This window comes from Andrena cerasifolii, chromosome 11 (genome assembly GCF_050908995.1).
Source record: "Andrena cerasifolii isolate SP2316 chromosome 11, iyAndCera1_principal, whole genome shotgun sequence".
Lineage (NCBI taxonomy): Eukaryota > Metazoa > Arthropoda > Insecta > Hymenoptera > Andrenidae > Andrena > Andrena cerasifolii.
In genome coordinates, this window is record NC_135128.1 from 8,531,081 (window position 1) to 8,559,077 (window position 27,997).

Here is a 27,997-nt window from a genome sequence, read left to right on the forward strand (position 1 = left end):
AGTATATCAGAGAAGTGGAGTGACACTGTAAGCGGTGTGCCCGCCGCACATCCACGAAAGCTTGATATAGTCTCGGAATGGACGCAGTACTTGTTTAACATTAGTATTGTGCTAATCGTGAAAGAATATCATACAAATCGGGGCGTTATCGTTAAGGGGCTAACTCGACTGTTGCTCACAGAAGCTCCAAAAAAGAGAAACAAAAGGGGAACGTAACACTATAAAAAAAAAACCCGTTGTTCATGTTGCGCTAATGAAACTGGAACACTTGGTAGATGACCGGGAATGGACACGTGCACGCGACCGGTACACGCACGATCAATTTGTACAATTTCCTAATGATTTTTACAGGTACCGTGTCTACAAGTCGTTCGATCGTTCAATACTGTTATCTGTTCTGCTTCGAAACGATCACTTTCCAAGCAGACATCGGCCTCGCCTGAAGGATCTCGATTTTCCGTCGGCCCCACCTCAGCCAGGCGAACCCTATGATTAGGCAGAGGACGCTCTCGATGTAATAGCCGTCCAGCTGCATATCGCAAACGCCATTGTGCGTGGTCGTGCAGAGCTGAAATTTGAAAAATCGGTCACGGCGACGGTAACGCGTCGTGTCTAATCGCGCGCCGCCGTAAACATTCGTCGGCTCCGAGTCTCGCTTCTGTTTTGATAACAGAATCGGAGCACGAGACTCGTTGTCAGTCTGGATGGCCGTTTACTACCTGCAGTTTCAATACCTCCCCACCCAGATCGAATGTTTACGGTAGTCGGTCGAGATCGTCGCCCCAGGTGTACACGAACCTTTCCTTTGGCAATTGTGCTACAATCGTTGGAGGGATCGGTGCTGCATTGTCGATACGTCAACGAATCAACGAACCAAAGGGCCGCTGTCGCTGGCCAGTTACCCCCCAGGTTACTCAACGTGTTGAGCAGTGTCATGTAAGTACCACCCACCGCGGGATCGCTGACCTTCGCGAAAAACGCCATAGATGCCACGAACATGCTACTCGTGAATACCTGGCACCGGGGAAAGTGATCTTAGTAGATTCTCCTTCGCTTATCGTTACACCCGTTTGGGTTTTGCGAGCGGGACAGTTTTGTCGCCGCTCTGGCACTCACCTGGTGTATCAGATAAATAGCTATCAGGGCTATAAAATAGTAGACAGGAACTTGGCCCCCCGTTACTACGTAAGGTGTCACCCACACCAAGAACGCTGCTACTAGGCCAAAAGCTAATCTGTATAATTGCAAACGTTTATTAGGCATCCTTATCGGAAGATACCGTGCTTGATAGCGGAGTTATCTAGTCACCTATATGGCATCGCCATTATATACACGTCCATGGGCCTAGGGCCGACTGTGTACTTTGAGATCGCTAGCGGTAATAAGATCTGCAGCGGTATCATAGGTACAGCCATTAGGGCGAACTTCTCCTTCGGTATACCCGCCTCTACTAGTTTCAAGCCCGTTACCGCATCGCATGCCGAGAACCCTATCTGCAGCGACAGATAATAGAACGTTATTGCCCATTCCGTAGACACTGCTCGTGTCGTATTATGCATCGCCTGACCTTAGCAGTTAACAGAAATACGATAATAGTCTTTATAGACGGCAGTTTGACAATGTTCCAAAGTAATTTGTACGCGTGTTTCACGTCCGTGTTCAATTCTCCGTCCTTGTGCATCTTCTGCGAGTCCTCGTGTTTGAACAACGCGAGTAAACTGGTTGTGATGAGAAATATCCACCCCCAAAAGTAAAGGAATCCTATTGGGGGAAATGACGACTGGTGATTGCTGTTTCGTCAACGAGACGCTCGGAACGTACGATTCGCTTACCAGGTAGGGTCAATATGCCCTCGCTGGACGGCGTCGATCTTAAATAACTGTTACAAAACTCGGCGGACTCTAGCGCCATAAAAAGGACGTAGCCAATGAAGTAACCAGCTGTTTGACCCACGCTATTGCAAGTTGACGCGTAACCCACGTTACATCTTAATATAAAAAACAAAGGATTTGTGGCTGTAGTAAGGCAGTCCAGTTAATCAGAGTGACTTAACAGGTCGGCGCTGTACCTTTTTAGCATGGTAAGTGCCCAGCCATCTACTACGATATCTTGAGTAGCGGCAAGAACGTTTAGAGCAAAGAACAGAATAGTCAACATCTCTATATTAGGCTTCTTGCTATCATCGCCCAGCCATCGGTCAACATGGCTGGACAAGAGCAGCATGAAGAAGCCCATCAAGTACTGCGTAGGGATCAACCATGTTTTCCGCCTTCCGAATCTTTGCGAGAACACGGAATCTACTATAGGTGCCCAGAACAGTTTCAACGAGAATGGCCATTGAACGAAGCTGAATTCAGCCTGGTGATAAAATCATTAGCTTAGAATACGTGGCTAGTCGCTTTGGCGTATTGTAATACAAGCAGAATTACCTGCTGCCGATAGGAGACATCTCTGTTTTGCAGTAACATAGGAATGGAGCCGCATAGGCCCAACGGTATGCCTTGCAGCAGGTACAAGAACAATAGAATAGCTATGTTTTTCTCGTCACCTCGTAAATCCGACTGTTCGTGTACGTGGTTGGACTCGCGGACCCCGTCCTCCACGGTGTCATCCTTGCTCATTTTCCTTCTAGTACCCATGAAGCCGGTCAGCGAGAATCTCATGCACGTTGCAGGCCAACTGTCGTCGGAACAGATGTTCCCTTCACTCGCGCGTCAACTACCAGGTTTCTCAAGTCTTACTTTCGGCGATGTCCAGCGTATCATGGGTCGCTGGGTGATTATCGATATGTTGTTCGAAGGTATTCCGTAGCGGGCCCTCGGATCGGCGGACACACGGTCATGTCAAAATCTAACTATCACTTCCGAGATAACAAAATGAATTATTTATGTTATGACAGAGGCAGCAACATTGACGTGGTCATCACTAATATAACCTTAACCGCGGGTAGAAAGCTACACGGTACTCGCGTGGGAAACACTGACAGATGGTCGCTCTATAAGAAATGAGTCTCAGCAGGTTTGCGTTACATGTCACGGTAGTCAGGTAGCCTTTAGAAATCGTTTCGCGTTCATTGACTCGAGGAATCACACCGACTCGCGGCAGCACAGAATTGCCACGTTGTTTCGCGTTAGGGACACGTCAGTTGTAGCTTGTCTTTTTCAGTCTCACAGTCACGTGTGCGAGTTGTCTGCTACTGAAACTATATAGTTACTTAATACTGAATGCGAGGCAGATGGCGCGGGTGGCGCTGAAGTCGCATTGGGTGAGTTGGAAACTCGTCATGCATTTCCTAGAAAAATTCCCTAGGAGTAGGTGATTGGTCGGTCAGTCGAATGACTGGTGATTATGAATCTTGAGAGGTAGTTTGGTTTAAGTTTGTAGAATTTAAGTTTGTGAGGAGGATACGAAGTGATTCGATAGGCGGTAACTTATTGTATTACAGTAATTACTTATTCGAGATCTTTTGCTAATGGAAACTGGATGGGTAAGCGTTATTATGCGCTATTATTTGGACCGTTTATCCATTTAATGAAGTGGTAAATACTTGGATAATATATGGAATATTTACTTATATTTCAGTATATTTTTGCAATACAAGTATTTACATGATTTCACTTCCTTATTCTTAAAGTACAACTGTTCCGTGATTAATCTCAAAATTTAACAACAGACCGACGATTTTGAGCTTCCACAGTCTTTACAAATGTACACGTAAATGTACTGCAGCTCCCTCCATTCAAAGCAAGGGTTGTTGCTGCTTTTATCAGATTTTTAATGCGTCTATCCCTTAATTCAGCCTTCAGCACACTGTTTGACATCCTGCAACGACATCGTAGTTTGTAAAACTGTTAGAAATTTCTCTCTAAATCATTATTATATGGAGAAAAGATACATACAGATTGGGAGGACGATATTTCAACTCTTTTCTCTCTTTAAAATACTTAACATCTTTAACAAGATTGTACCGATAATTCTTTTGAATCTCACACGCCAGTCTAGCTATGCACATCGGAGACATCGACACTTTGCTTCCATTTCCGTTACTGTAAACCTATTCCATTCCGCCCACAAATCAAATCACGAGCTTTAATCAAAATTCTTACTTAAAACTACATTTATATTCCTAAGAGATGCCACCAAATTACCTTGTTAAAGTTGTTTTGTAACTTCCCCAAAATATAGTCCATGTGATCGTCCTCGATTCTATCCTCAAAATTCGATCGCTTCCTTCTTCCTGAGACGATACCAATCGGCAGAAGAACAGGATTCGTGGCCAAAGCCGCGGCTGCTCCGAGTAAAGCGACCCCAGCTAGGGCTTTCAAAGCCACAGCCTGATAAAACAATTTTATCGTTTAACGTCCACGAATCGGCTCGACACTCCGGCGCAGAGTTAATTACCTTTTGAGCCTGAATATTAGGATGCGGGGGGCCGTTTCCTTCCGGATAATTCGGCTCCACTGGTCCAAACTCATCGCCGTTAGCGAAGGTGCCCGAAATTCCATAACCACCGCTCGCAGTTGACCCCCAGTAGCCACTTGGTTTGCCAGAACCATAGCCGCCGTAACCACCATTACCATAACCATATCCTCCAGAAGGTGCGGACTCGTAGCCCGTGGGTCTGCGCGAACTTTCGCCCCCGTAACTCGGACGGGAACCGAATCTGATGTTAATACGGAACTTCGTTAGGCGCTTAAGGCGTGGAAATGGGAAAGTACGATCGTTATGGTGGATCAATTGATTACCTATCTCCCGCCTGACTTCCCTCGTAGAGGCTGGCTGCAGCATAGTTTCCGCCTCCGGGTCGTCCCGCATTTCCGCTCGGGCCGGGGGGTTGCCCCTGCGTTTGCCAGCCGTATCTGTGAATGACTCCCGCCGTACAAAAATGCCACTCTTCGATATTCATCAAGCAGAGGGCTCAGACTTAAAGAACTATTGATCGCGGAAATGATTCGTAGAGTCTAACACTACCTATCCACGGGCAAACGTTCGCCATATTGAGACGGGTTGCGACTACCATCCCCAGGGCTCCTATTGTAATACGATTCGGTCCGCGTCGATCCATTGGAGCCGTATCTAAATCCACAGCAACTGGAACTTGCACGTTTCAATTTTTCGTGACGCAGGTGGTTCGAGACATGCAACTAGTTCTTAAAATATTCCACTTATCTCTGGAGTCCGATTCCGAATGGCGGATTGATGTCCTCGGTTGTTTATCCAGGGTGCTGTCGAACCCCTCGCTGCCATTGCTCCTCAGATATGGTACCTTCGACGAATTTCTCGCCCGTACGATGCTGGTCAACAGTTTGTCTTCGGCAAGACCCTTTTTCGCGAGCTCGGAAGTGCCAATGTATTCATTTCTCTCCGTAATCCCGTAACAAACAGCGGCTGTCGTCAATAGAATGGAAATAAATCGCTGGGACATGATAGTATTAGACGAAGCAACGGAATAGTTGAGTTCTCCGAGTGGGAGAGGACGCACGCTTTGACGTAAAGACGACACGAAAGTGGTTCTTCCTTTCGCGGAGTTTCACCTTTTTATATAGTGGTCACGCATGAGGTATTGTCGCGTATTTGCCCTTCAGGACTGCTGCCAGCTTTCTTTTCGCATTACCTCAATCACCGGAATTGGTGTGCGAACCTTGCGTCGCGCATTTGTTTTCCAATCTCTTCACTTTGCATAGGCATTCGCGCTCTAGTTTCTGTCTTTCCTCCCTGAAAGTGCATTAAGATCGCTGTACAAAGCGGCGCCGCGGATGGGAGGAGTTCGCAGTTGCTTCGTTGCGTCCCTGCGAGTCAGCAAGTGTGACAAAACAATGAGCGCGTCGGTGAAAATAAAAGTGTCACGAGTTTGCCAACGGCAGTGCCACCGTCACGCCAACAGTTTAATTAACGTGGCTTTGTTTGCCAGGGTTCTGCACGAAATTTCATATCTTAACTAAAACTCACCACCGGATTATTCGTCGTTACGAAAGACGGACTATGTTACACAAGAACGTCCGTCAAACGGGCCTGCATTGGCAAATGAAACCAACAACCCTTATATAGATTAAAAATTAAACAACGAATCGGTGACCCGTTCGCCTAGAAATTTAAACGACAATTAGACCACCCAACGTTCCTGTCAATGCGTCTCTTAATTAACGTTTGGTTAATACCGCGTCTTCCGGGAAATTTAGGAAGCGTGACGCGAACGTACAGCGTTCTTCATTTTTCCCCACTTTCCCGTCGTCCGAGTAAAAAGTCTCGCGCTGCTTTATTTCCATCGCAGGAAGAACTTTTGCCAAACTAGTAACTTCGTTTTTCGCTCGAGACTTCTGCCTCCCCCTTCGCGGACTCTGCATCCCCTAACTTCTGACAGGTCCGTTTTTCTGCCCACCGAGTTCGTTCCCCCCTGTTCGAGCATCGCAAATACGTCTTCAGCGATTTCGAAGACAAGTGTACTGTCAGCGAATCAAGGTTTCATTCCCCTGATGTATACACCGGCGTTACAAAATACAGAGGAGCGATTTGTTCCGCCTACGTATTTACGGTGTCGCTGGCAACCGAGATCGGCGATCGTACGTCTCGTTGCATCACAGCGCGAAAACTTTCTGCCTATCGCGAGTTGATCGCAAGGCCGAGGGAGGAGGAAGTCCCCGATTACGGGGCATTTTGCGACAGGAGGGGTTCCCAGCGGCTAGAGTAATCTCGTGGAACCCGAAGGCCTCCGGAAGCCTGGAACGAGAGTAACTCAACGCTTCGGTTAAGCTCCGTCCGAAACGGAGCCGAACGGTTGTTGGAGAGACCCAAAATTCATCATCCACCGTGTGCTATATAGGGAAACCTCAACGAGATAGAGACCCCTGCCCTGCGAAAAGGGATTGGAGAGCGCGCGGATGCATTACGGGGCTAATTTGAAGAAGAAAGGGGGAAAGTCGGGAGGATTCGTTGCCCTGACGGTGGGGAGGTGGAGCTGTAGAAAAAAGAGGAGAAAGCAGGGTCGGCGGGGTGACAGGAGAAGACACGACGAGGACCAAGAGATCGCGGAATGGAGCAAGAGTGGAGTAATCAATACGCATTCACACGCGGTAGCTCGCATCCCGTTCCCATGGTGACCGACGCCGGCGCATGTGCAACCTGTCTGCTGTTACTCTGTCGTAGAAATCTACTCAGAGGCAGTTCCGTACCGGACCAGTGCGGAACGATCCATGCACAACACCCTGCGCCCTCTCAGCGCCAACGTAAACCGATCGTCCAAGTTCCAATCATCTCGGGTCGTTTCTAAAACCTCGCGCGCAAGCATGCTTGCACTTGAACTCGCTGCCCTCCGCATGTAATCCCATGCTCAATTACCACCAATTAAATCTTCGTCGGGCGCTGAAAGAAGGTAGCTGATCTATGATCTTCCTGTTGCCAAGTCCGGTAGCCCTGGACACGGGGGTGGCCAGTCGGTTTTCTGGAGGCGAGCCTAACTATAGATACTATATAGGATCGTTCCCTCGACGACGGTCATCCTGGTATTTATCGCTGTCACTGTAGGGTACGGTGCAGCGCTCGGATGTTCACCCCCTGGCCGAGTCAGAGGGGATGGTGGCGTTCGAATTTGCGGGTAACAGGGGGTGCACTCCCTCTGGGCGCCTGCGTCGAGTCCTCGATGACGACTCGACTAGGTAGGTGCTCGACCCGGACGCAGTACGGAAGAAACGTCGAGCGCGCAGAGTGCCGTCCCCGCGACGCCTCGCTCTTTTTCCCTCTTGCCAATTGGTGACAACAAGGGAACGTGGGACGACATCGACAGCGAGCCGATTAATCGACCGTGGTCAGAGTGTGATCAGGAGAGACCGGTGGACACGCGACGCGGCACCTTGGGCTTTGCGAGTGTCGGGGGAATTAAAGGGGTGTCCGTCAAACGGAGGGCCAGCGTTATCGATAGCACGGCACCGCGGCGGGACGGGAAATGTGTGCGGGCCTTGGTAGCATTTAGACGCCACAAGTGTATCGTTGAACTTGGCCACGGGATTGATAAGTTCCTTATCGGTGTCTGGCGATGCGCCGTGCAAGATACCGCGTGATGCAGACAGTGAACGTGGCGAAGCGCATCCAGGGACGAGCCTCTGTTCCCCCTATCGTGTGCTCCCTGTGAACTCAGACACTGCAGTCAAGTTGGTTGAACCCGTTTTCCGCCGCATCTTCGCCGCGTTCCGCCCCCGTCGGGAACAACAGGTAGAAAGCGGAATTCGGTGGTAACTTCTGGGGGATCGTTTGGAGTGGGCCCGGTACAACAGTCGCGGCCGCGGCTGCAGTGGAGGCGGCCGTTGCCTCAGAGGATCTCGTGCCTGACAATTGGAAGATGCATCTACGCGGAACGGGAGGTTAATTGTCGAAGAGCATCGAGCGGACGGTCCTTACCAGAGTGAAGGCAAGCTTAGTAGCATTTAATCGTCGGTTGCATGTGGGTCACAAGTTGCATTCGCCAGAGCTAACGGGATAGAGGGTTTACCGAGCAGAGAGGTAAGCCTGTTAAATTGCGTTACCCTCGGGCGTCCTGCGCTACCGCCACCCCTGTCGTTAATTCCTTGAACGTTTTTCGGCGGGGTTCTTCGAGATTGAACGTGGGTCGAAGCAGCCGAAAACTTGGTCCTTCTCAGTCACAATCAACGAAATAGTGGTAGCTTCTTAGAAAGACGTAGATACGCATGGAGCGGTTAGCCTCAATGGGCAGTGATGGGAGAGACGGTGGTTATTTATAAATTGTCAGGTCGGCTAGGTTAAAGTCACGTGGTGGTTGCAGATTACGGTGTCCTTAACCTCCCGGAAAATCAATGTTCTTCTTGTAACGCGGCTACCAAGTGCCATATTCCACGGTTTTCACTGTCCAAGAAAACTAAATTTCGCTATCCCTGGAGGGACAGAAAAATACGCTCGAACTATTCGGTATTATATTTCCTCGTAGAAATTCACTTGATATCATAAACACTGTATAAACATTTTTACGATTCAAAAAGAGAAACGAGTAGAAGTGACTTTTCTTTTCTTCTCGTGTTTAGAGTCTTGAGTAGATTCTTCTGTTAGAGGGTCGCCCACCCTACCTGTTTATTTGACCTGCACCCCGAGGAACGTCGGATAAGAAGCGTCCTCGACAATTGCACAGCGCTGCAATTTTCGTCGCTGATGCATTAATTTCATTTATAGAAACCTAACTGGGCCTAATACCCCCCTCAGGGGCACCGGTGCCGGGGGCATTGGGAAACAAGGATTATCACCCGACATCGCGTCGTATCCGCGATTTTGTTTTAAGGTTTCCGCGTTATGTGTGCCTCTGGCTTGACAGACGGGCCAATAACGCTGCTGAATCGCGGCGTCGAGTATCTATAAACGATCCGGCAGCTGTCAAGAACATTGTCGCGCGAGTAAGCGGGTCAGCGAAGGGATTCAGTGTCCCGTAAGAATGTTCGTCGACCCGTGATCCGGATAACGTTTCGGAGGCCTCGTTTGCGCGATTTACGTCAAACCGTGGCCCTGCATGGGGATCCAGCCGCGGTTACGGGGATCCCGCCGCAAGTGACACTAGTGACACGATGGAGGGTTTCTAGTGGATGTCATTCAAAGCACGGTAGGGACGTTTCTCGTCGTATGACGTCTGCCTCTCTTCGAAATAACGAGGGCTTGAAAGAAAACAGCTCGAAACGACGCGAAGTTAAAATGCACAATATTCCGCGTTTATTCTCCGCCGGGGGGTGTATTGTTTTACCGTCGCAACCTCTCCCATCGGCTGGGTGTATCGAGGCGCAGCTAAGGGTCGTCCCGATGCATGCGAGTGACTTTCTTCCACGGGCGCGCGACTTTCCAACGGCGTCCGTTGCTTCCAAGGAAAACGCGGAAGAAAGGCGAGGGAAAAAGGAGAGAGATTACACGGCGGGGCGCATGCAGCCAAAAGTGGTTCTTTGCATGGTGCATCCGCTGTAATGAGAGCCGGTCTTGATCCCCCGACGTGAGAATGCGTTAATGATCTTTGCGCGGATGTCCGTGCGGGAAGACGCTGTCGCTGGGCACCGCTGAAATTCGGTGGCGTTTAAAAATACACGCCGACCATGGGAGTGAAAAACCGCGATAGGGTTGGCGTCTCAAAAGATCTCGCCTCGATTCTTCATCGTCTTAATTAACCCCGAGGATGAAAGGGCCGACTCGAGAGAAGGAACTTGAACGTCCAGCGTAGACGAGGGACAAAGGGTTCCCATGGTCTCGACGCTTCGCTCGCTAGATGCAAATAGAAGAGAGACGAGTAGAAGAATCGACGCCAGGGAAAATCGTTGAAAAAATACCGCGCGTCCTTCTTTAATCCCGGCTCCACCGCGGGCGAGGGGTGAGCGAGTCTGCTTTTTAAAATCCGTGCACGGGATTTTGTTTCGGCGGTCGTATTTTCTCCAGCCCCCTCCCGTAGGCGGGATTCGTTGATGTGGCTCACCCCGTGCGGGATCCATAAAATCTTTACGCTCGATTCACCCTCGTGCACCAAGTCCGTTTCGAAGATAACGCGGAAAAAGTCACGGTTGTGCTGGCCACGGTTGACTTCGACAGGTTATTCTCGTAAATTATACAAAGAGTACAGTATCTTTTAAGCTGTCAACCGGGGAAGATAAATTGCTGCACGTGAAACAAGCTGAGTCACTTTTCACCCACCAAATGTTTCTTCTAAAACCTCCCCTTTTAGTAAATTACATAATCATCGAAAATAGACTCTTGATACGGTCCGAAGTGTGCATTATGGTGTCCCTTAACGTTCTTTTTAACGAACGCTGAGCGTTCGCGGGTTAAACAGCGCGGGTCGTTTAAGGTCGGGGTGAACGACTCGGTTAACAGGTGAAACGTTGTCCCAGCGACCAAGAGTCATCGACGCCGCAACGAAAAGATCAGTGCACCGGAAACACGCGGAGCAGCCGCGTGCGAGGGAGATCCTTGGACAAACTGCGGGACAGCCGCGAAAGGAGCATCGAGCAGCGCGCAGTACAGAAATCAAGAGAAGTGCGAGTGCCGACGCGATAGAGGAAATTGTCTGACTACGCTCCCTTTTCGGAAGTCGGCAGAGGCAACCGTATCCCCTCGTGGCTTCGGTTAAACAGAGAGAAATGAGGGGGCGAGAGAGAGCGAGGATTTCGTCGAGCCCCTCGCAGAATTCCTCCCTTTCGCCTTTAGAACAGAAAGGGAGTCGGGAGGGGGATGAAAATCTAGTCGAATCTTTACGCTCTCGTTCACGGCATATCGAACCTGGAAAAAATGAAATTCCCGCCGCCGGTCGATAGCGCAGCGGCTCTGTCGGGGGCTGAAAGAAGAAACGCTTCCCCGCAGAGTACTCAAGGGCCAGCCAGCGAAGGGATATTGCTTCGGTAAAACAATACTCGAGGAAAGGGAGGAGAGGCTTTGGGAAATTCGCGCTGGCAAAATTCATCGGCTTCTGCTCCGCATGAACCTCTCTTTTCAACCTGATAAGCAGTACTTTTACCCTTTATCGAACTGGATGACCCACTATTTTCAGCATCGCTATGAACATACGGTTTGGTAGCAATGATATCGTGGGTGGAAGAAACACTGTGATTCAGGGATTAATGTAGGCATATTGCGAAGGAGGATTATTCCATTAGTTTGTGTCACCTGTTCAGCTTTGTTATACAATTATCGCCTGGTTTGTCTAACTGCATCATGAGAGATAAGATCTATAAAGGATTTCTGGGGTAAATGGTGCGCCACTTATGGTGCTTGACGCTCATACGGTGTCTTCGTTTCACTCTTCTCTTTCCCTCGAAGTCAGCACAGAGGGCTAATATCAGAATTTCAGAGGAGAACTGAACACAGGCTTTCCTCCTTTATTTTTCGATACATAAAAGTGTAATAGTTACGAGAAGGTGCCCATTCTTCCCTCTAAAAGTCGATGTTTCCCTTAAAAGCCTGGAAGGTCTACGCGCTGTGTTTTGACAGAAAACTACGGACAGAAGGGAGCAGAATACGCGAGAGAGACACATTATCCAGAGCGTGTTGGAGAAAGAATCGCGTAATATTTCTCTTGCACTCGACTCTCGTCAATGGTTTCGCAGTGGAACACGTGAAGAGACTGCGAACGCTTGAAGAGCTTCCTATCTAGGATGAAAATTACTCGCGTGTTGTTGCCTTCCGTGAAGATTCAAACGCGCGGGGCGCCGTGTGCCGTCGATGCGACGTGAGAGATTAAAAAATCCCGCCTACGAGCACTTCCGGATCGATGGACGTCGAAAGCGACAGAAAGGCCAGCATTGACAGTTCGGGCTCCCTTAGCGTTGATTCGACAACGCGCGAAAGCGTCGGCGTATCAACGAACTCGAGAACAGGCCAACGTTCACCGGTTCCACTCATCCCGAAATTGGATTTCACGCAACGCACTTCTGTTTATCGCGATGTATCGAAGCACTTTGCTGAAGATGTTTATCGCGTCTTGGGATACAATCGCAGGCAGCGCCGCTATTCCTCGGACGAATTGATAGTCCTGTACGATCCATAATGCATGACGTGTTTAGGCTTGGCTGACAACGCGGTGTTCCGTCTTTCGTCCACTTCCGAGGAATCCACTCCACTCGCGGTGCTCCCTTACAGATTCCATGGCGCCTGCATCCCTCGTCCTCCCCGTGTATCCTCGTAGGGGATTTATGAGATTTCCATATATTGCGACCAGCACAGGCTACCCAAGGCGTGCCCATTCCTTCAGGCCTGGTATCAATAGCCAATTTCATCCCATACATCCTGTTGTTCTTTTAGAGCAGACGTTCCTGCGAGGTAACCGGCACAGGCTTGCCTTTTGGCAAACTTTTCCACCGCGCAACTGTAAACGGACCCTTCGCAACAGACACAGCTTCGCAGGGGATGCGTCGCATTTCCATACATTTGAATTAGTACGCCCACTGCGAGGGCTACATCTCTGCCCCTAATTTCTTTAGCGGAACGGACACGTCGCCGGTGAATTGGTCCGTTTGATGTCGTTGTTTGATCCCCGCTTTTCACTAATCTCCGCCCCACGGCGAGTCACATCGCCCTGATATCAATGCGAAGCAGCTTCGGGCAAGCAACCGTTTGCAATTCAGATAGCAAACAGTCGCGCGGATCGTAAATCACAATAGTTCCATCACGGAAAGCGTGACAGCTCCGACACACGCGTAGTTCATCGTCCAATTAGCGGGCGGGGGTAAATTAATGGCCATCGCGTTACGCGCCGCGTCGACCCATTCGAATTACCCCGGTGCATTTTCCTCTGAAGTTTTATCCACGTCGCGTTTCTTTCCGCGGATTTCTAACGACACCGTCTCGCCGCGTTTCGGAAATGCTCCCCTGCTTTCCACGTTCCCGGGATTTATTTCCTCGGACCGCGACACGCTCGCGAATACGCTTATAACGGAACGCCCATTAGGAATCAGGATCCCGAGCTCTTTTTTCCCCGACGAGCAGTCTAGGGGAGACGTTCATTATTTTCCCTCGCACATTCGCCGATTTCCCTCCCATGCTTTTCTTTACCGCCGCCACGTTGCAAAGCGAATCTATACGACGGGGAATCCCATTTGTAACGGCGCGTCTGCTGGCGGAACGTATTGCCCCGCCGTCCGTGTTTGCGTACGCGTGTTTGGGGTGCGTGAGGGTGCATTCGTTTACCCGAAACTCGATTTCGGAGGTTCGGTAATTGAATTTCAAGCGCGCCGTCGTGGGGCGGTCGTTGATAAGTTTAAAGACAACGCGGGAGGCATTAAGGACATTGCTCTGCCGTCCACCCCGTCCAGTGGGGCATAGAGAAGCCGAAAAATGGATTACGCAACGATTCTATTCGCTCCCACGTTTCATCTTGGCGCTATCAGCCGACGAGGCACCGCCCCGCTTTCAGCGAAACCCATTTTTCTCCCTGCCCCGAAGATGAGTGCTCCGGGAGGCGAGGGAGCATGAATTTAATCAACCGTTGCCGTAGTTTCGATGGTATGCGATTAATGGCCTGATGTATTTTAGACGAGTCAATGGTACGCGTGTAAATTGCGAATCGTTTTGAGTGTCCCTCGAAACCTGCAGTTGTACACGTGAGTCATTGGACTTAAAAAAGTGGAAAACCATGATAGTATTCGCAGAAGCCCTTCGAAACTTCCTATCAATGAGCCCTTCAAAAGTATTCGCGGTGGAGGTTCGAGCACATATCATTAGCGATCGAATGTTTCCATCACGGCCGTGAATAAAAATTTCGAAGATGTGTGCGCGCGCGGCAGACGGACAAGTACGTCGATCAATTCTGGCCGACGAGTCGGTAAATATTTAGTTTCGCATTATGCACCCCTGACGAAAAAAGGGGATCCTCCGCGTTAGTCGGACTTCATCCACAGATCGACAAACACTAAAGCGTATTATTGCGGGTAGCGCAAGAAGCAGACGTCTATTTGCTCGCCACTCTGATCGATCGGACACGTTTAAATAACGTCACCGAAATTTTTATCCCTTACGGGGGGAAGCCACTGTGAAATTTTTTCCCCCGATTTTTCTTTTTGCGCATTTTCGTAATATTTGCGGTCTCAAAAATATACCTGCACAACTTCAAAGTGGATCTCGCAAAAATTCTGGGAGCTACTGATGGTTTTGTATAGGTCCAGGAATCCAAATGTATCTAATAAGAGGGATTATGAGCTCGTATATTGTTTAGAACTAGGTAGAGAATCACTGGCCACGACGAGACCGCATATAGCTGCGATCTTTGAGTTGCAGAAAATTATTTCTGTCGAAACTTTAAACGCGATTACCTCGAAACGATATTTTTCAAATAGGTGGATTAATAACTCAGGCAATTTTTATTGGATTCACTTGAAATTTTCAGGGAATATTCGTAATAAAACTATCTTCAGTTAAACGTAGAAGTGTTTTGATCGAATAATTCATTTAATCATAACATTGAAAAAACATGTTGATTTTTTATGCCTTTTCTTTCAAAGTTCGCTATTTCATGAAAAATTAATATTTTTTTAAATCTGTACGCTTAACTGAGGGTATTATAATATACTTTAAGAAAGCGTTCGAATTTTTTAATTCAGAGCAAACGTTAGAAAGTTACATGACCGCCCGTTTTGTAATTTCTTATGCAGAGCCTAACGTTATCGTATGCTGTGACCATACTACCCAAAATTCTTTCAAGAATTTTCACAAAGCATAAAATATTCGTTAAACATATGTACTTTCAGTTGGTAATAAAGATTTTTCGTAAAAAGTTACGTTTCATTATAAAAGAATGCCTTATAAAGTAGCCTTTATTTTCGAACGTCAGTGGCTTCCTCCCTTAACAGAAGAGATCCCTAGTTGCAGTTTTTATTTATCAGGTTTCTCAAGTGGCTAAGAATGAAATTGGATCGCTCGTGGGTCTAATTGATCCTTCAACTGTACCCCCCTCATTGTGCCAAGCTGACTCGCGAATTCCACGTTGCAGGAGGAAAATGTGGAGCTCGGTGACCGCGGCTGGCAGTGAAAATGGGCCCGCGCCACCCTCCAGAAGCAAGCACAGCGCCACTTTGCTCGCCGGGCACGTGTACCTCCTCGGTGGACGAAACGGCAATCTTCCCCTTAAAGATCTCTGGCGATACAGCCTGGGTAAGTGATAATTATCACCAAGGTTTTAATTCCGCCGAACGCGGCCGCAATCGTTACGGCGCCGCATTAGAAGTAACTGACAGGGATTAGCGAGAGCGAAAGGGAAAGTGAAACTCGCGGATAGGGAAAATCCCTGTAATTATAAGGGGTATTAATACTGGATGTCTGAGTACCACGGAGTACACCCGGTGCGCGAACAACATCCTCTGACCAGCGGCAACCCCCCCCGCGTCGTCTCGATCCCCGCCAGCGAGGGTGCGCGACGGAATTTAAACGGGGCTCAGTGCTGATCAATAATACGCCGTTATTAAAGCCCATGTATATCAACTAAATCCGCCGGCGATACTCCGCAATTACGGCTTGTTTCCACGGAGATCAGACATACGCCAATTAATTCCACCCTGCTGCGATAATCAACGAAATACTTTCGCGACGAGCTACCTGCATTTTCCAGCAGATTTCTCAGATGGAAGAGGGATGCTCCAATGATCAGTTTTGGGGAATTTTATGTTTCAGTAGAACTTATAAAAAGGAAGGTAGCAATGGAGCAGAGAAAGGAGGTCTCTGGACGATTATTGGGTTTGAATAATTGAGGGCTTTTTGAATAATTGAGGGAGTCTAAACGTATCCACATGGACGCGTGATCGATTTATTTATTCATCTTTTCTTGGATAATAGCAATTATTTGTTAATCTAGAACTCTCGTTACGTTTCACCTCCCAGCATATTTCGCGCAGAATATGGTGTTTCACCCCCCTGGTAGCGGGGGAGAATTCGTGTGCAGTTCGATCGTATGTCCGCGGGAGTCCCTATTAATCAGAGGGGATTGTTCAACAGCGAGATCGGGTGAATATTAAAGCAGCATCAGAAGGGGGTTGGATCGCTGGCCTCCCAGGGGCAAAGCGAAGGGTGGTGTGTTTCAAATGCGTAGCATTGTCGATACTCGATCTTGCAAAAATATTGTGATAACTCGAAGAACCACGAGAGTCCTCCATCTTTGAACGTTTTTGTTTCACCCTCTCTTTCAACCGGTGGGGATTTCAAGGGGTTCTCGGCACCGGAGCCTATTCATTAAATGGGTCCCTCTCTATCGCGGCATTAGAAGATTTCACTTCTACGCTCCACCACCCACGACACTCGTCTTAAAATAGAATCCACTGGACGTCTGTGCACGTGACCGATATTCTTTAATTCCATCCCTCGTTGGGCGAAATAGTAAGCTACTCGAGCGCTAGGAATTTATAGTGGATCAATCGTGTACATACGAGTCACGTTCGTTCCCCTTTGCAATCGGCTTCGTAGCGGATCTCTCTTTCCGCGCGGTCAAAGGCAGCAGAGTTTTATCCTGCGAACAGCACTTTTAGACAAAGGGGTGCATTGCTTCGCAGCCCAGCTAGATACGGCACGTGTAGGTAATCAATGTCGGGCATCTCTAGTGCCGGTCTACGAGAGCTACGAGTACTTCAGCCAGCACGTTATGGCTCTTACGTAAATTTCGTAGGCTTTGTTCTCGGGCACGTTCCAGTACGAGGCTGCAACTTGGATGTTTAAAACGCGGACAGGTCGCCGGGAGATTGCAAAACTGCGGCCGCAAAAAAACAGTGTATCTGAAGAATAGTGTTGCTGAAGAAGGAGATGAGATAAGTCGTCGGGCTTAGGAAGCTTATTCCATTTGCTTCGAGTGCGAAGAACGATCATCATAACTCGGAAAGGAAACTCAGGAATACGATCGTACGATATTTTCTATTCTCCTTGGCGAATAGAATGGATCCCCGAGCATTTATTTCTGAGATACCCTGTGTACAGTATAACTTCGTGCCTCGCTGATCTCCTTTCCCTTTACTTCTCCTGCCCAGATTAGTGGAGAGCGTCCCTTTTCCCTGAGACGTCTGAAGGGTAAAGAACGTCGTTAAAGCACCGAAGGGAAGAGCTTCGGTGCCCCCCTCCCGCAGCGTTAACTTAATGCTAAAAGAATCCAGATTTATTCCAGGCAAAAAGATCGACTCACTGAAACGTGCATCGGGATATGATTCTCGATAGAAGGCTGGCTGGGTACGCGTTCCGCCAACTTGCGGTTTAATACGCGAGACACGACGCCCCTTATCCCTCGAACTTCCGTTAACGTTTCGTTTTTCCACGCGTCCTTGGCACTGCTTAGATTTAAGCCTTCGAGCTCACCCTTTTCTACCCTCCACGCCTCTGAGAAGCCCCGACCGCTTGCAGGATTTATTTCGCAGCAGCAGATTGCCAGGGCGGGTGGCAGCGTGATTTAGCGCTTTGAAAAAGATTTTCCGGCCCCCCTGAGATCGCGATCAATTCCTCCATACCCTTCTCCTCCTCCTCAATACACCTCCGCTCCATAAAGCATTTCCTCTAATCAATTGCAGTTAATGCAACGCTGTTAAGCATTAGAGTATCGGTTATGCAGTTAAACGACGCGACATTCTTCATCCCCCGCGAAACTGGGGCATCCGTGTACACGTCACTGCGGTAGCGGCGGCCAATTAAAGCGCGCCACAATACGGGATACATTAAAAAACCAAATTAAGCATACAACGCGGCACACGCGAGACCGATAAGGCGACTCCCTTTTGTCCCACCTTCCGACGGTTCCCTTTCTTTCGCCCGCCGACCCGGGTCTCATCTTCACCCTCGCGTAAACGCACAAAAGCGTGGCCGCGGTAAATCTTGTTTATCCGCGTCGACGCAACTAGGTGCAGAGGGTCTGGGTGGCTGTATGGAAACGTTTGGAATAACGAGCCGCGCCCGCGCTACCCCCCCCCCGCGCGCCTCGCAGCTCTTTCTTTTCTTCTTCCCTCTTTTTGCAGCCGAGAGCAAGTGGGAGGAATTGCATCCTGGGGGAGAGAGGCCGCCAGCCCTTCAGGAGCACAGCGCGGTCGCTTACAAGGATTGCCTTTACGTTTTCGGGGGAGAGCTCGGCTTTTCCGCGGGCACGGAAACGCCGCTCTGGGTTTACAATGTCAAGGTAACGTATCAACCCCCGGGGCAAACCGGATTCCGCCTCTTTCAAAGAAGATTACGCGCGCGCCGGCTGGATACCTTGCTTTTACCCCGTTCAACGCTCGCGTCACGCTCGCGCGATCGATGTACAGCGTGGCAGCACGCGCGGTTAATGCAGCGAGCCAGAAGCTGTTGGTTCTGCGTGTAAAAACCCGTGGAAAGGGTGGAATAATGGCGTTTCATTTAGAGCTTCGTTGCTCAGGAGAATAACTTTGAATCTGAATATGCGTCGAGCCACCGTGTGCATTTAACTCTGTGTTGATTTATTTATTTTCATTAAAGACTTTCTTATTCGTTTCTCCATGCGGAATTATGAACTTCTTTCTGCGCTGTCGGTCGCAAGACACGCTCTGCAGCCTTCTGGTGTTTGTGCTGTTCAAGATTTGTTACCAAGCTGAGTTTCGTTTAGTTAAATCCGCGTGATTCGATTCGAGGTACGCGTAGCCCGCAGGCATTCCACCCTACCGTTCGAGGCATCGCAGCGAGGGATTCGACACCCCCGATTCAACGAACGAGACGGAGGGATGGTATCGGGCTTGATTGACAATATCTTGCTTCGCTGCTTTCCGTTTAAACTCGTTACCGAAATTCGCTCGAAGATACAGACAGATGTTACCATTGCGATGGACGGATGCCCCACAAAAGTTACCACCGACGACCAAATCGGGAAGGGTGTCTTTCCATTTCGATGGTACAAAAATTGTCGAGTGCAATCCCCTTAGAATAATTGACGTGGACTCAGACTGGGCTTGGATTAAATCTTGAGACTGAAAATTAGAATTAGAAGTATTCGTGAGAACCAGAAATTCGTCGTTCAGAAAAGAGTGGCTGGGTGATTTGCATTAATCGTTCCTCTTATCGCGACGCGCTGAATGCAGCCCTGAAATTCGATCCCCTAATCACGCAGCATCCTGTATATATGTACACGAACGGAGGAGCGATCTTCTGGTTGTCCGTTTGACGTCGCGCTTATTATCTTCCCCAAGGACTCCTTGGCACTCCACCGAAGGACAACGGCAGAACAAACGCAATTGCTCGAAGTGGTCGCTTCATAGTTGTCCCCTGGTTGCGTGTCACCGGTTGCTAAACCCTCTTGTGTTCGACAGAGAGGAGGGGGGCCAGAGGGGGGCGGATGTTTCTCGTGTAAAACTGGTTGTACCCGATGACGTTCCTATTGATTTAGCGGTTTCCCGAGGGTGCGATTCTTTCGTCTCTCTCTCTGCTCCTTCTTATTCTTCTTCATCTACGACCCCTGCGGACGCGTGGGCTCCCCTTGCAGGACGAGTAAGATCATTAAGAGTTTCCTTTGCGAGATACGACAGCCGTCTACGGGATCGTTATTGAGGAACACGAGGGTCGACGCGAAACAGACTGAAACACTTCCCTAAAAGACATTGTCTCATAAATTATGAAAGTCGCATCGGATTCTCCATCAGGAGGTTGCTTGAATAGGGAAACATGTGTATACGTACGCTGGTTGACTCGTTCCGTGGCCATTCACGATCTGCCCGCGTCATCGTGTCGTATCTGGTGTAGGAAGTAATGACTAACCGCGGATGGTGTCATTCGTCACTGTCAGGAACGGTGAGTCGTTATCGAAGGTACACAGGCACCGTCGAACTCCAGGCACTTCGATGCATTTCCGACAGACGATGAGGTGCTGGGGGTCTTTCATCATCGCGAGAAAACATGTTCGATTGGTTTAGGATGTGAGAAGGTATAGAAATAAGAGCTCAGGCTTTTGGGAATTTGTTTTATTCATATTACGATTATATGAGGCATTGAGAGGAAAAATGGACTAAACCAATTTTTTGCGAAATTGAGTTAGTAGCAATAATGTATCCCAATAGGCTGTACTAATCATATGTAAAGAATAAAATTAAAATTTTTTAAAAAAACCCAGGACGATGTAAGCAAAACTTAACAATAAAAAATAAAACACAGTCCTCTAAATAGTTGTGAAATACTAAATGATAATATTTGTATAATTAAGCATTTATTAATTAACAGCCGTCGTGCGTGACGTACCTTCTTACCCAACAACCTTACTTAGTACATACCTAAACGTGAGATCACGCACGCTGGCTGTTAATTATTAAATGGTTAATTATCCAAATATTATCATTTATTATTTCACTCTTTTTAGTGGACTGTGTTTTATTTTTTTCATGTTAAGTTTTGCTTACGTATGGCTTCGGAAGATTTAATTTCTTTAGAATATACAGCCTTGTAGTTCTGTTTCTTTTATTGCTATTGTACTGCAGCGCCCCTGGCGATCAAATGCCATAAAATATATTTAAGAACCAGCCCTTAAACGATACCTAACTAATTGGAAAAAACCGCATGAAGATCGGTCCAGTAGTTATGGAGAAAAATGTTAACAGACACCGCCATACACAAACATACAACCTCTTACCCTAAACGCATATACCTTCTCCGTTCTGTCGTGGGTAAAAATAGAAGAAATTATTTTTCTTTCAATGTGGGTTAGTCCCTTTTTGCTCTCAATGCCTCACATATTCGAAAATACGTCGAATTATAAAGTGTTTTTGTCCGCAAGGAGCTTTGTCTCGATGCAAGTAGAATAATCCCGTAGAGTCAGACCACTTTCGACCCTGATACAATTGCATTCAATATTCAACAGCCATCTCGGGAGCTTCAAGAGCAATCTCACTAGGAGAGTAATTTTTGGCAACAGCTGGTATCAACAGCCCTTTCTTCCATTTTGTACCCTCGGAACCGAATGGCGCTTATCCTCCCAAGGGTCTTTGCCCTCAACCTGCGTTGCATTAAAGATTGATAAGTCCTGGCCGAGCGTGAAACGCGATATCAGCTTCACGTCAACGCAGGTCACTCGAGTTCTGAAGTGTGATTTCGGTAAAAAATTTGCTCGTGGATCAAAATGGAAGAAAAAGACAATTCTAAAAATTCATTCAAGCCGTCCTTGCCTTCTCATAAATTACATCGATCCATTAAGCCTGCTAATTACCGATTGGCCGATGAGGTGAACCGTCAAAGGGAGAACTGAGATCGATGTATATCCTCTTCTACTTTCTCGCTAGGGTCGAAACTTCTTCCTTCGTTGCGTTACTATGGTTACACCTTGGTCCATTTGTTTTTACTCATTGGACCATGTCGAAAAGCAGGGATACTCCCCGTTACTCGTGTCTTCGCCCTGTATTATTGAAATCCGCGTTGCGAATGCGCCAGGCAAACGCGATTGGTTAAGCCAGAGGGGTTGCTCCGTGTTCTCTTTCCACTCTTCCGTCATCCCTTGCCGCTTCGTTAAAATTCTCTCCCGTTTACAGCAAATAGGAGATGGGAAGAACGTCCCACGTCGTCGAATATCTTTTACCATAAATCGATTCGTTCCGTATCGTCCGAGAAGCTCGAAGAACCTCGAATCCCCGCGCCTTCATCTCTCGCCGAGGCTTCATAACCGTCCCTACCGTCGACGATAACTGTTTTGGCGCTAATTTCACAGCGTTTTAACGTCGATGGCGAATTTAGCTTCGCCACTCTGCCCGTTTGCGACCCCCTCGTGTCGTAATACGGGGTAAACGCAAGTGGCTGTACAGACCTATCAACTTTAGGCACGTACTTGGAGTTACGTAATTACTTTCAGCACCCCTGTTACACAGCCTATGTACCTTCCTTGCATCTCCTCTCCTTTACGCGCACTGCATCGCGAACCCTTGGCTAAGCCACCGTATTCCCTCCTTTCTTCTTCCTGGTCCACGTTGGCGGACCGAAGAGATAAAGGCCCGCGGATTACCGCTGTACATCAAAAGAACCACCGACGTCCGTCTCATTTCGGAACTCTAATTACTATTAGTAGTTCATGGACGAATGTTGAATGAAAATATTGCGGGATCCTCTGCATACGTGATAGGTAAAGTCTTGAAGGATCCAACTAGACGTAGATATACTGGCTCCCTCGATCAAACTAAATATAACTTCATTCCTTTGAAAAGTAAATCGTGCGTTGCCTGCGTCCTACGTGCATACTCCGCGAGTATGTTTTCAAGGTAAACGGTTAGAAATAGATCAGTGTGTACTAAAAATCGACTGCGTGCTATATTATTCTGAATTAACAACAGAGCCAGCAGAACACTGTTCAAGAACAGTTACTGCCTCCAGTATTAAACCAAGGCCCATTCACGGGGCGAAATAAGGGAGTGACAAATTGGAGGCCTTTTGTACCTTTTGTCACAGGCAGCCCCCCAGTCGTATTCTGCATTCAGCGGTCTCCGGTCTAGTCGGAATCGGGGAATTTCCAAGCCCATTGTCGTCTAACTCGTAAAATTAATGAACGCAAAAAGCGTGGTGATTACTATCGCGGAACGACGAGCATTACTGCAGATTTCTGCCGTGTTAATCGACACCTTGTTGTTCGTAGACCAATGCGTGGAGGAAGGTGAGAGCGCAACGGGGTTGTGCAGTTCCTAGGGGCCGGAGAGGCCACACAGCTTTGGTGCACCGTGGTCAGATGCTCATCTACGGTGGTTACCAAGATTTACGCGGCAGCTCCCCTGAATTGTGGGCGTTTCACTTCGGTAACACGATAAAACACTTATGCCTCCTGCAAGGGTACACGCGTCCACACATATTTTGTCAATCTGCTCGTTAGAGACCGAGTCCTGGCACCTTCTGTCGTCCAGCGAGAGTGGGCCAGCAGCGAGGCACAAACACTCGGCTGTGCTGCACGGCGACGCCATGTACATTTACGGGGGTATGACAGACCTCCAAGAAAGAAGCGATTGCTGGAGATGGGACGTGAATGCTGCTTCCTGGTGTCTGTTGAAGAACAAGCCTGGACCCGGACCCCTTCACGGTCACGCAGCTTGCAGACTTCCCAGTTGCATGCTGATTTTCGGCGGTGAAAGTGGAGGCCTAGCTACCAATGAGCTCTGGAGGTTTCATTTCGGTAATAGCTTAAGGAACTGCGGGAGATTCCTTGCTAGCAAAATTGTACAACGTTAAACTACTGCCTAGGCACGGAGACGTGGGAGAAGCTGGCGGTGCCAGGTCCTAAACCCCAACCAAGGGCGGAAAGCGTCGCCCTGGCTGTCTCTGAACTGTTAATCCGAGGGGCCAACATCGACAACCCGAAGCCCAAGCCGAGGAATCAAAGAACGAGGCTCTGCAACAACAGGATATCGCCGAACGAAGCACCAGCTAGACCTAGCTTCCTGAAGGAAATTTCTAAGCTGTCGCAGATTAATCTGTCGCGGCTGAGCCACCCAACGAAATGCAGCTACTCTGTTCTGAGTGGTCAGGACGACAACGAGGAGAGTCCTCAAGAGGTTCGTGCTGTTTTATATCATTCACAGTAGCAATATTCTTTTTATTGTTTCAATATCCTGCGTTTCCCTTATTTGCACACACATTAAACCCTTGCGTACTAACTCTCGAGCCTGAGCCACCTGGGGATGGATAATTACTTCGGTGACTGTCTTCCAAGACAGCAGAGAAATGGGAAGATCATTTAGTATGCAAGGGGTTACGACCAACTTTTGCACAGAAAACGCATGTGACAATTGAGCCTGCCCGCAGGCGAACTCCTATTATCCATTTCAGCAAGTGGACGCGGAGGTGGTGGAGCCATCCACGGGGATGGTGAAGTCGCGGAGTGCCAACACGTTGGCACGCCGGAGGCAGAAGCCGCCAGAAACGTCGACGAAGACCATCGACAGCATTAGCAGCAACAACTCTGCCAACTCCGGGATGACCAGAGACCCGATCTCCGTGCCGAACTTCCGCGCCCTCACCCTGCCCACCCCCGTTCTGACACCTGTAGAGGCGGCCAGGCTCGTTTTCGTCGACCCTGACGAAAATAGCGACGACGAGGAACGCAAGGAGCCTCCCACCTCGCGACTGATAGAAGTTCAAGAGGAGAGACGGTGAGTACACCCCCGCGGATCGTGATCGCTAATTATAGCGGCAGACACGCGAGAGCTGTACAGGCTGCTCCAAACTATAGGTGCAAGCTTAATTAGTAAATACAGGCATCGTAAGGGAAACGAAATGTTCTTCCTAGGCTGCCAGTCGATGGTTTAATTAAACCATCCTCGTTTCCTCTTACCGCTGCTATTACCGACTTAGACTCGCGCCAGCAGCTCTGAAACACCCTGTACAGATCCTCCTGCGCTTCCAGGGACTTCGCAGCCGTGCACCAAGCCTGCCAACCGACCCGCGGCGAGAGTTACAGCTCGCACCTTTACGAAGCCGCGCTTCAGACCCCGAAGACCCCAACCACCACGAAGATACCTACGTCAGCTTCGGTTAGATTCGCTGATCTGGAGGAGGGCGAGGAATCGACGTCGGACTACGCCAGTATAGAGGCCAGGAGTCCTGGCGACCCCCTGGCCGACGACGATTGGCCGTCAGGAAGGAAGTGCAAGCAGTATCGTCCTATAGTCACTCCATCCACGATACGCGAGGGCCAGTTCGGCTTTTGCAATCCGAACTACCTTGGTCTAGACGAGACGAGGGGCCATTCCCACCAGCAGCAGCAGTGTCAGGACGGCAAGTTCGCGAAAATGTTGAACAGCCCGCCAGACAGCGTTCTGGAGGACGAGCCAGGAAGGTCCGCCTCCCAAACGTTCGCTGAACTATTGGAGCTGCAGGAAATCAAAAGGGTGCCCAGGGCACCGCCGAAAAGCTTGCCGCTGGGCTCCCCTTCCAGAAGGGCGGCCAGCGCGTCGAGGGCGGAAAGACAAAGGGCGAAGGTCGCTGCGGCGGACATCCATGAATCCGAGACGCCATCGTACGGGCCCGCGCCGTTGTACGTCTTTTTGGTGGGCGGAAAGGAAAAGGGACAGGTTACAGTGTTCGCTAGGCCAGTTTCCTTGTGGAAGCTACAACTAGCGCCACACATCTTCTGAGGGAATTAAGTACGGTTCATTTTTATTTAAAATCGAAGCTGGGTTAACGTAGAATCAAGTTTCATTCCGTTTCTGGTCGTTGTTTGGGATGAATGGACGAATGTCGGTTGTAGCCTTTTCCGTCTTACTCTTTGCTGAGTTAAACACCTAGTTAATAGTTGGAATATTGCGAGAGTGATATGTTACAGATCTCTAGTGCCAAGTGTTGCTTTGTTCTCTTTAATTGCACTGAAGGTTGAAGATCGAAGGTGCGTTTTGTTGACATTTTCAATTCCTACTGAGTTTATTCTCCAATTGTTCTCCGATCGCGAGATTTCGTTTTAATTAATTAGCCGTTAACTAGTGCTGATGCATTTCCTAGTGCATTATCGGAGGTTGCGATTAGCGCAGCAAAGTACTCGAGCTTAAAACGTCGGATTCAGTCTGCTGCACGGACTTCAAAGAGGCAGGTGGATGTCGAGTAAACGTTACATTGCTGTGTCGACATCCCCTAAGTTTCTTTAAAATCTCGTGGATCTCTCGAGCCTGAACTCAAGACTCTTTCATATCTACCATAAGATCTAACGTCGTCCACAAAATAAGGCTTAAGTTCCCCTTCCTTTCGTTCGACGAGATCTCGCCAGCATGTCGTTGAATAGAGACGAGATCGGTGAATTAATTATCGTCTTCGAGATATGATAAAATGTACCAAATGCATGCTGACCTATATGTCGAATAGTCGTGATGGTATAAATTCGTTTCCCTCGCTCTGTCGTCTGCATTGCCAACTCGATTTTCAGCGAGCGTGATCGTAAGTGAAACCGTTCGTATTTAGAACAGTGTTCGTAATTTGAATGCCAACGAGTCGTGAGTGTTCATATTGAACCGATTACGTTGAGGTTGTTCTGTGCGTTAATCTATGTGATAAGTAATACAGTGAATGTTCATACCGAAGCGCAAGTCAAGCGAGCGAAGCGAACGGTGGTCCTCTGTCTATCGATTCGTCCTATCAGTCTTAAGTGGTACATAGATAAGGAGGATAATATAGTCTAGATATAACGTAAGGTGTAAAGTTTTTCAAGAAAATTTTGTAATAGACGGAAGCGCGAGTAAAGCTTTAGGATATTCCAATTTCTCGATTCAGAAATGCCACGCGGGCTCGCCTGATCTGCGCTCAACTGCCGTCGACTGTGAACTCGGTGTATGCGTAGCATATAAAATAGAGGTAATAGCTGTAAGCTTGAGGTAACGTTTAAAAAAAACAATCCTGAATATTGATGGAGAATCGATGTGTGGTTGTGCCGAGTGTGTATAATTAAAGTACGATTCGATTAATCCGGGGAAATTAGATTTTTATATAAAAAGGAAGATCGCTCTTAATGGAATAAGAGCGATCTTACTGGATAATCGCGTTCTACGATAGAATCTAAGGGAGAATATACGATTTTTCTTTCATTTTCAACCGCGAATTTGCGAAGCGTGCGTGCCGCGTCGAAAAAAAGAACGTGATCGTGTTCGAAAATATTCTGCAGAATATTGTCCAGTTTCTACGTCGTTTCAATACCGTCGAGAGGTCTCGGTCGTGGCTGTATTTACAAACCTAGCGTATTAGTTCCGATAGATGTGCGTCGTAAGTGGAAGAAATGGTGAGGTACGATGGGAGGTTTCTTGTTCGTGTAGAATTTTTACGCCCACAAAGGCCCAATACATGTAATCCATCCATAAGTAGCGGAGGTCAACGTGGCATCTCGTAGATTGAATATTAAGGAATGCTTTACCGTCATTTTTTATCCGTTTAACGGGAAACTTATAAGTTGGACACTTATTTTAAGCAATCCCCAAATTCCATTAGAGGGCGCTGCAAGATTTTGAGGATATACTTGTTTAAAGGGCGTGTGCAATATGTATAAATATTATATAGGTATGTTTTGTTGTCTCGCATAGCTCATAGGTTGAAAGATTTCATAATATTCAGCTACAGGCCCCGAGCACCCGAAAAAATCAATGTTTTCAATTCGTAGCACTAGTCGACTTAACATCTCAGTGTACAAAAGTTAAGATGGATGTTCCGTAACATCCTCCCCCGCCCTGAAACCCCCCAACTTAGCGTCTGTTCATTTGCGGATGTATTAATGCGTGCCCCATCCAAGGATCATCCCTTCTCACGCGCTCCTGTAATCTTGCCCATCCCGCTCCCATAATTTTCACCATTTTGGCGTTAATAGCGATCATAGTTAGTTAATTAGTCGTACGAAGTGTGCGTGCTGGTGTGCCGCTGGCGGATTACAATTTTCCGTTCTTTCTGGTCGTTTCCAAATAATTGGCAATTCCGCGTCGGAATGGGTTCGCGCTGTGTATGTGTGCGTGAAGCGAGTCGACAGTCAATTACCATTGTGTCCATTAAATGTCCGTTGCCAAATGCTGTCTGTTTAGAGTATCTGTGCCTCGCGAGCGGGGTGCAGAGTGTAAGCTCGAAGGGGTGGGTCGATTAATTATCGAGG

General features: G+C 48.3%; 2 protein-coding genes across 6 annotated transcripts; one reads left to right on the forward strand and one right to left on the reverse strand.

The window, feature by feature from the left end:
* Positions 1 to 590: 590 nt before the first annotated feature.
* Positions 591 to 27,997, forward strand: LOC143374848 (uncharacterized). Of its 5 annotated transcripts, none has more exons than XM_076823375.1 (8): positions 591 to 936; positions 15,449 to 15,609; positions 18,438 to 18,595; positions 23,030 to 23,186; positions 23,261 to 23,557; positions 23,626 to 23,936; positions 24,211 to 24,533; positions 24,770 to 27,997. In XM_076823375.1, exons 1-8 carry the CDS (start codon positions 752 to 754, stop codon positions 25,515 to 25,517), a joined length of 2,340 nt encoding a protein of 779 aa, XP_076679490.1. In that variant the 5' UTR covers positions 591 to 751; the 3' UTR covers positions 25,518 to 27,997. The 5 variants fall into 5 exon arrangements, with proteins under 5 accessions (XP_076679490.1, XP_076679488.1, XP_076679489.1 ...); XM_076823373.1 differs by having other exon boundaries at positions 592 to 936; positions 24,187 to 24,533; XM_076823374.1 differs by having other exon boundaries at positions 593 to 936; positions 24,187 to 24,533; positions 24,788 to 27,997.
* Positions 3,339 to 7,980, reverse strand: LOC143374869 (uncharacterized). The gene is made up of 7 exons (XM_076823420.1): positions 5,166 to 7,980; positions 4,972 to 5,097; positions 4,746 to 4,859; positions 4,402 to 4,663; positions 4,149 to 4,334; positions 3,900 to 4,054; positions 3,339 to 3,822 (listed from the first exon to the last, which is right to left on the reverse strand). The coding sequence occupies exons 1-7, from the start codon at positions 5,423 to 5,425 to the stop codon at positions 3,657 to 3,659; spliced, it is 1,269 nt and encodes a 422-aa protein (XP_076679535.1). The 5' UTR covers positions 5,426 to 7,980; the 3' UTR covers positions 3,339 to 3,656.

What these genes read in the sequence shown, in the direction of transcription:
- LOC143374848 (XM_076823373.1), top strand. Translation starts at nt 752, where the DNA reads ATGTTTACGGTAGTCGGTCGAGATCGTCGCCCCAGGTGTACACGAACC. An exon ending in TCTGGGTTTACAATGTCAAG is followed by an intron (nt 18,596 to 23,029) that starts GTAACGTATCAA and finishes TGTTGTTCGTAG; the next exon opens with ACCAATGCGTGGAGGAAGGT. An exon ending in ACGAGGAGAGTCCTCAAGAG is followed by an intron (nt 23,937 to 24,186) that starts GTTCGTGCTGTT and finishes GCCTGCCCGCAG; the next exon opens with GCGAACTCCTATTATCCATT.
- LOC143374869 (XM_076823420.1), bottom strand. Translation starts at nt 5,425, where the DNA reads ATGTCCCAGCGATTTATTTCCATTCTATTGACGACAGCCGCTGTTTGT. An exon ending in GGAAGTCAGGCGGGAGATAG is followed by an intron (nt 4,664 to 4,745) that starts GTAATCAATTGA and finishes TATTAACATCAG; the next exon opens with ATTCGGTTCCCGTCCGAGTT. An exon ending in AAATATCGTCCTCCCAATCT is followed by an intron (nt 3,823 to 3,899) that starts GTATGTATCTTT and finishes ATGTCGTTGCAG; the next exon opens with GATGTCAAACAGTGTGCTGA.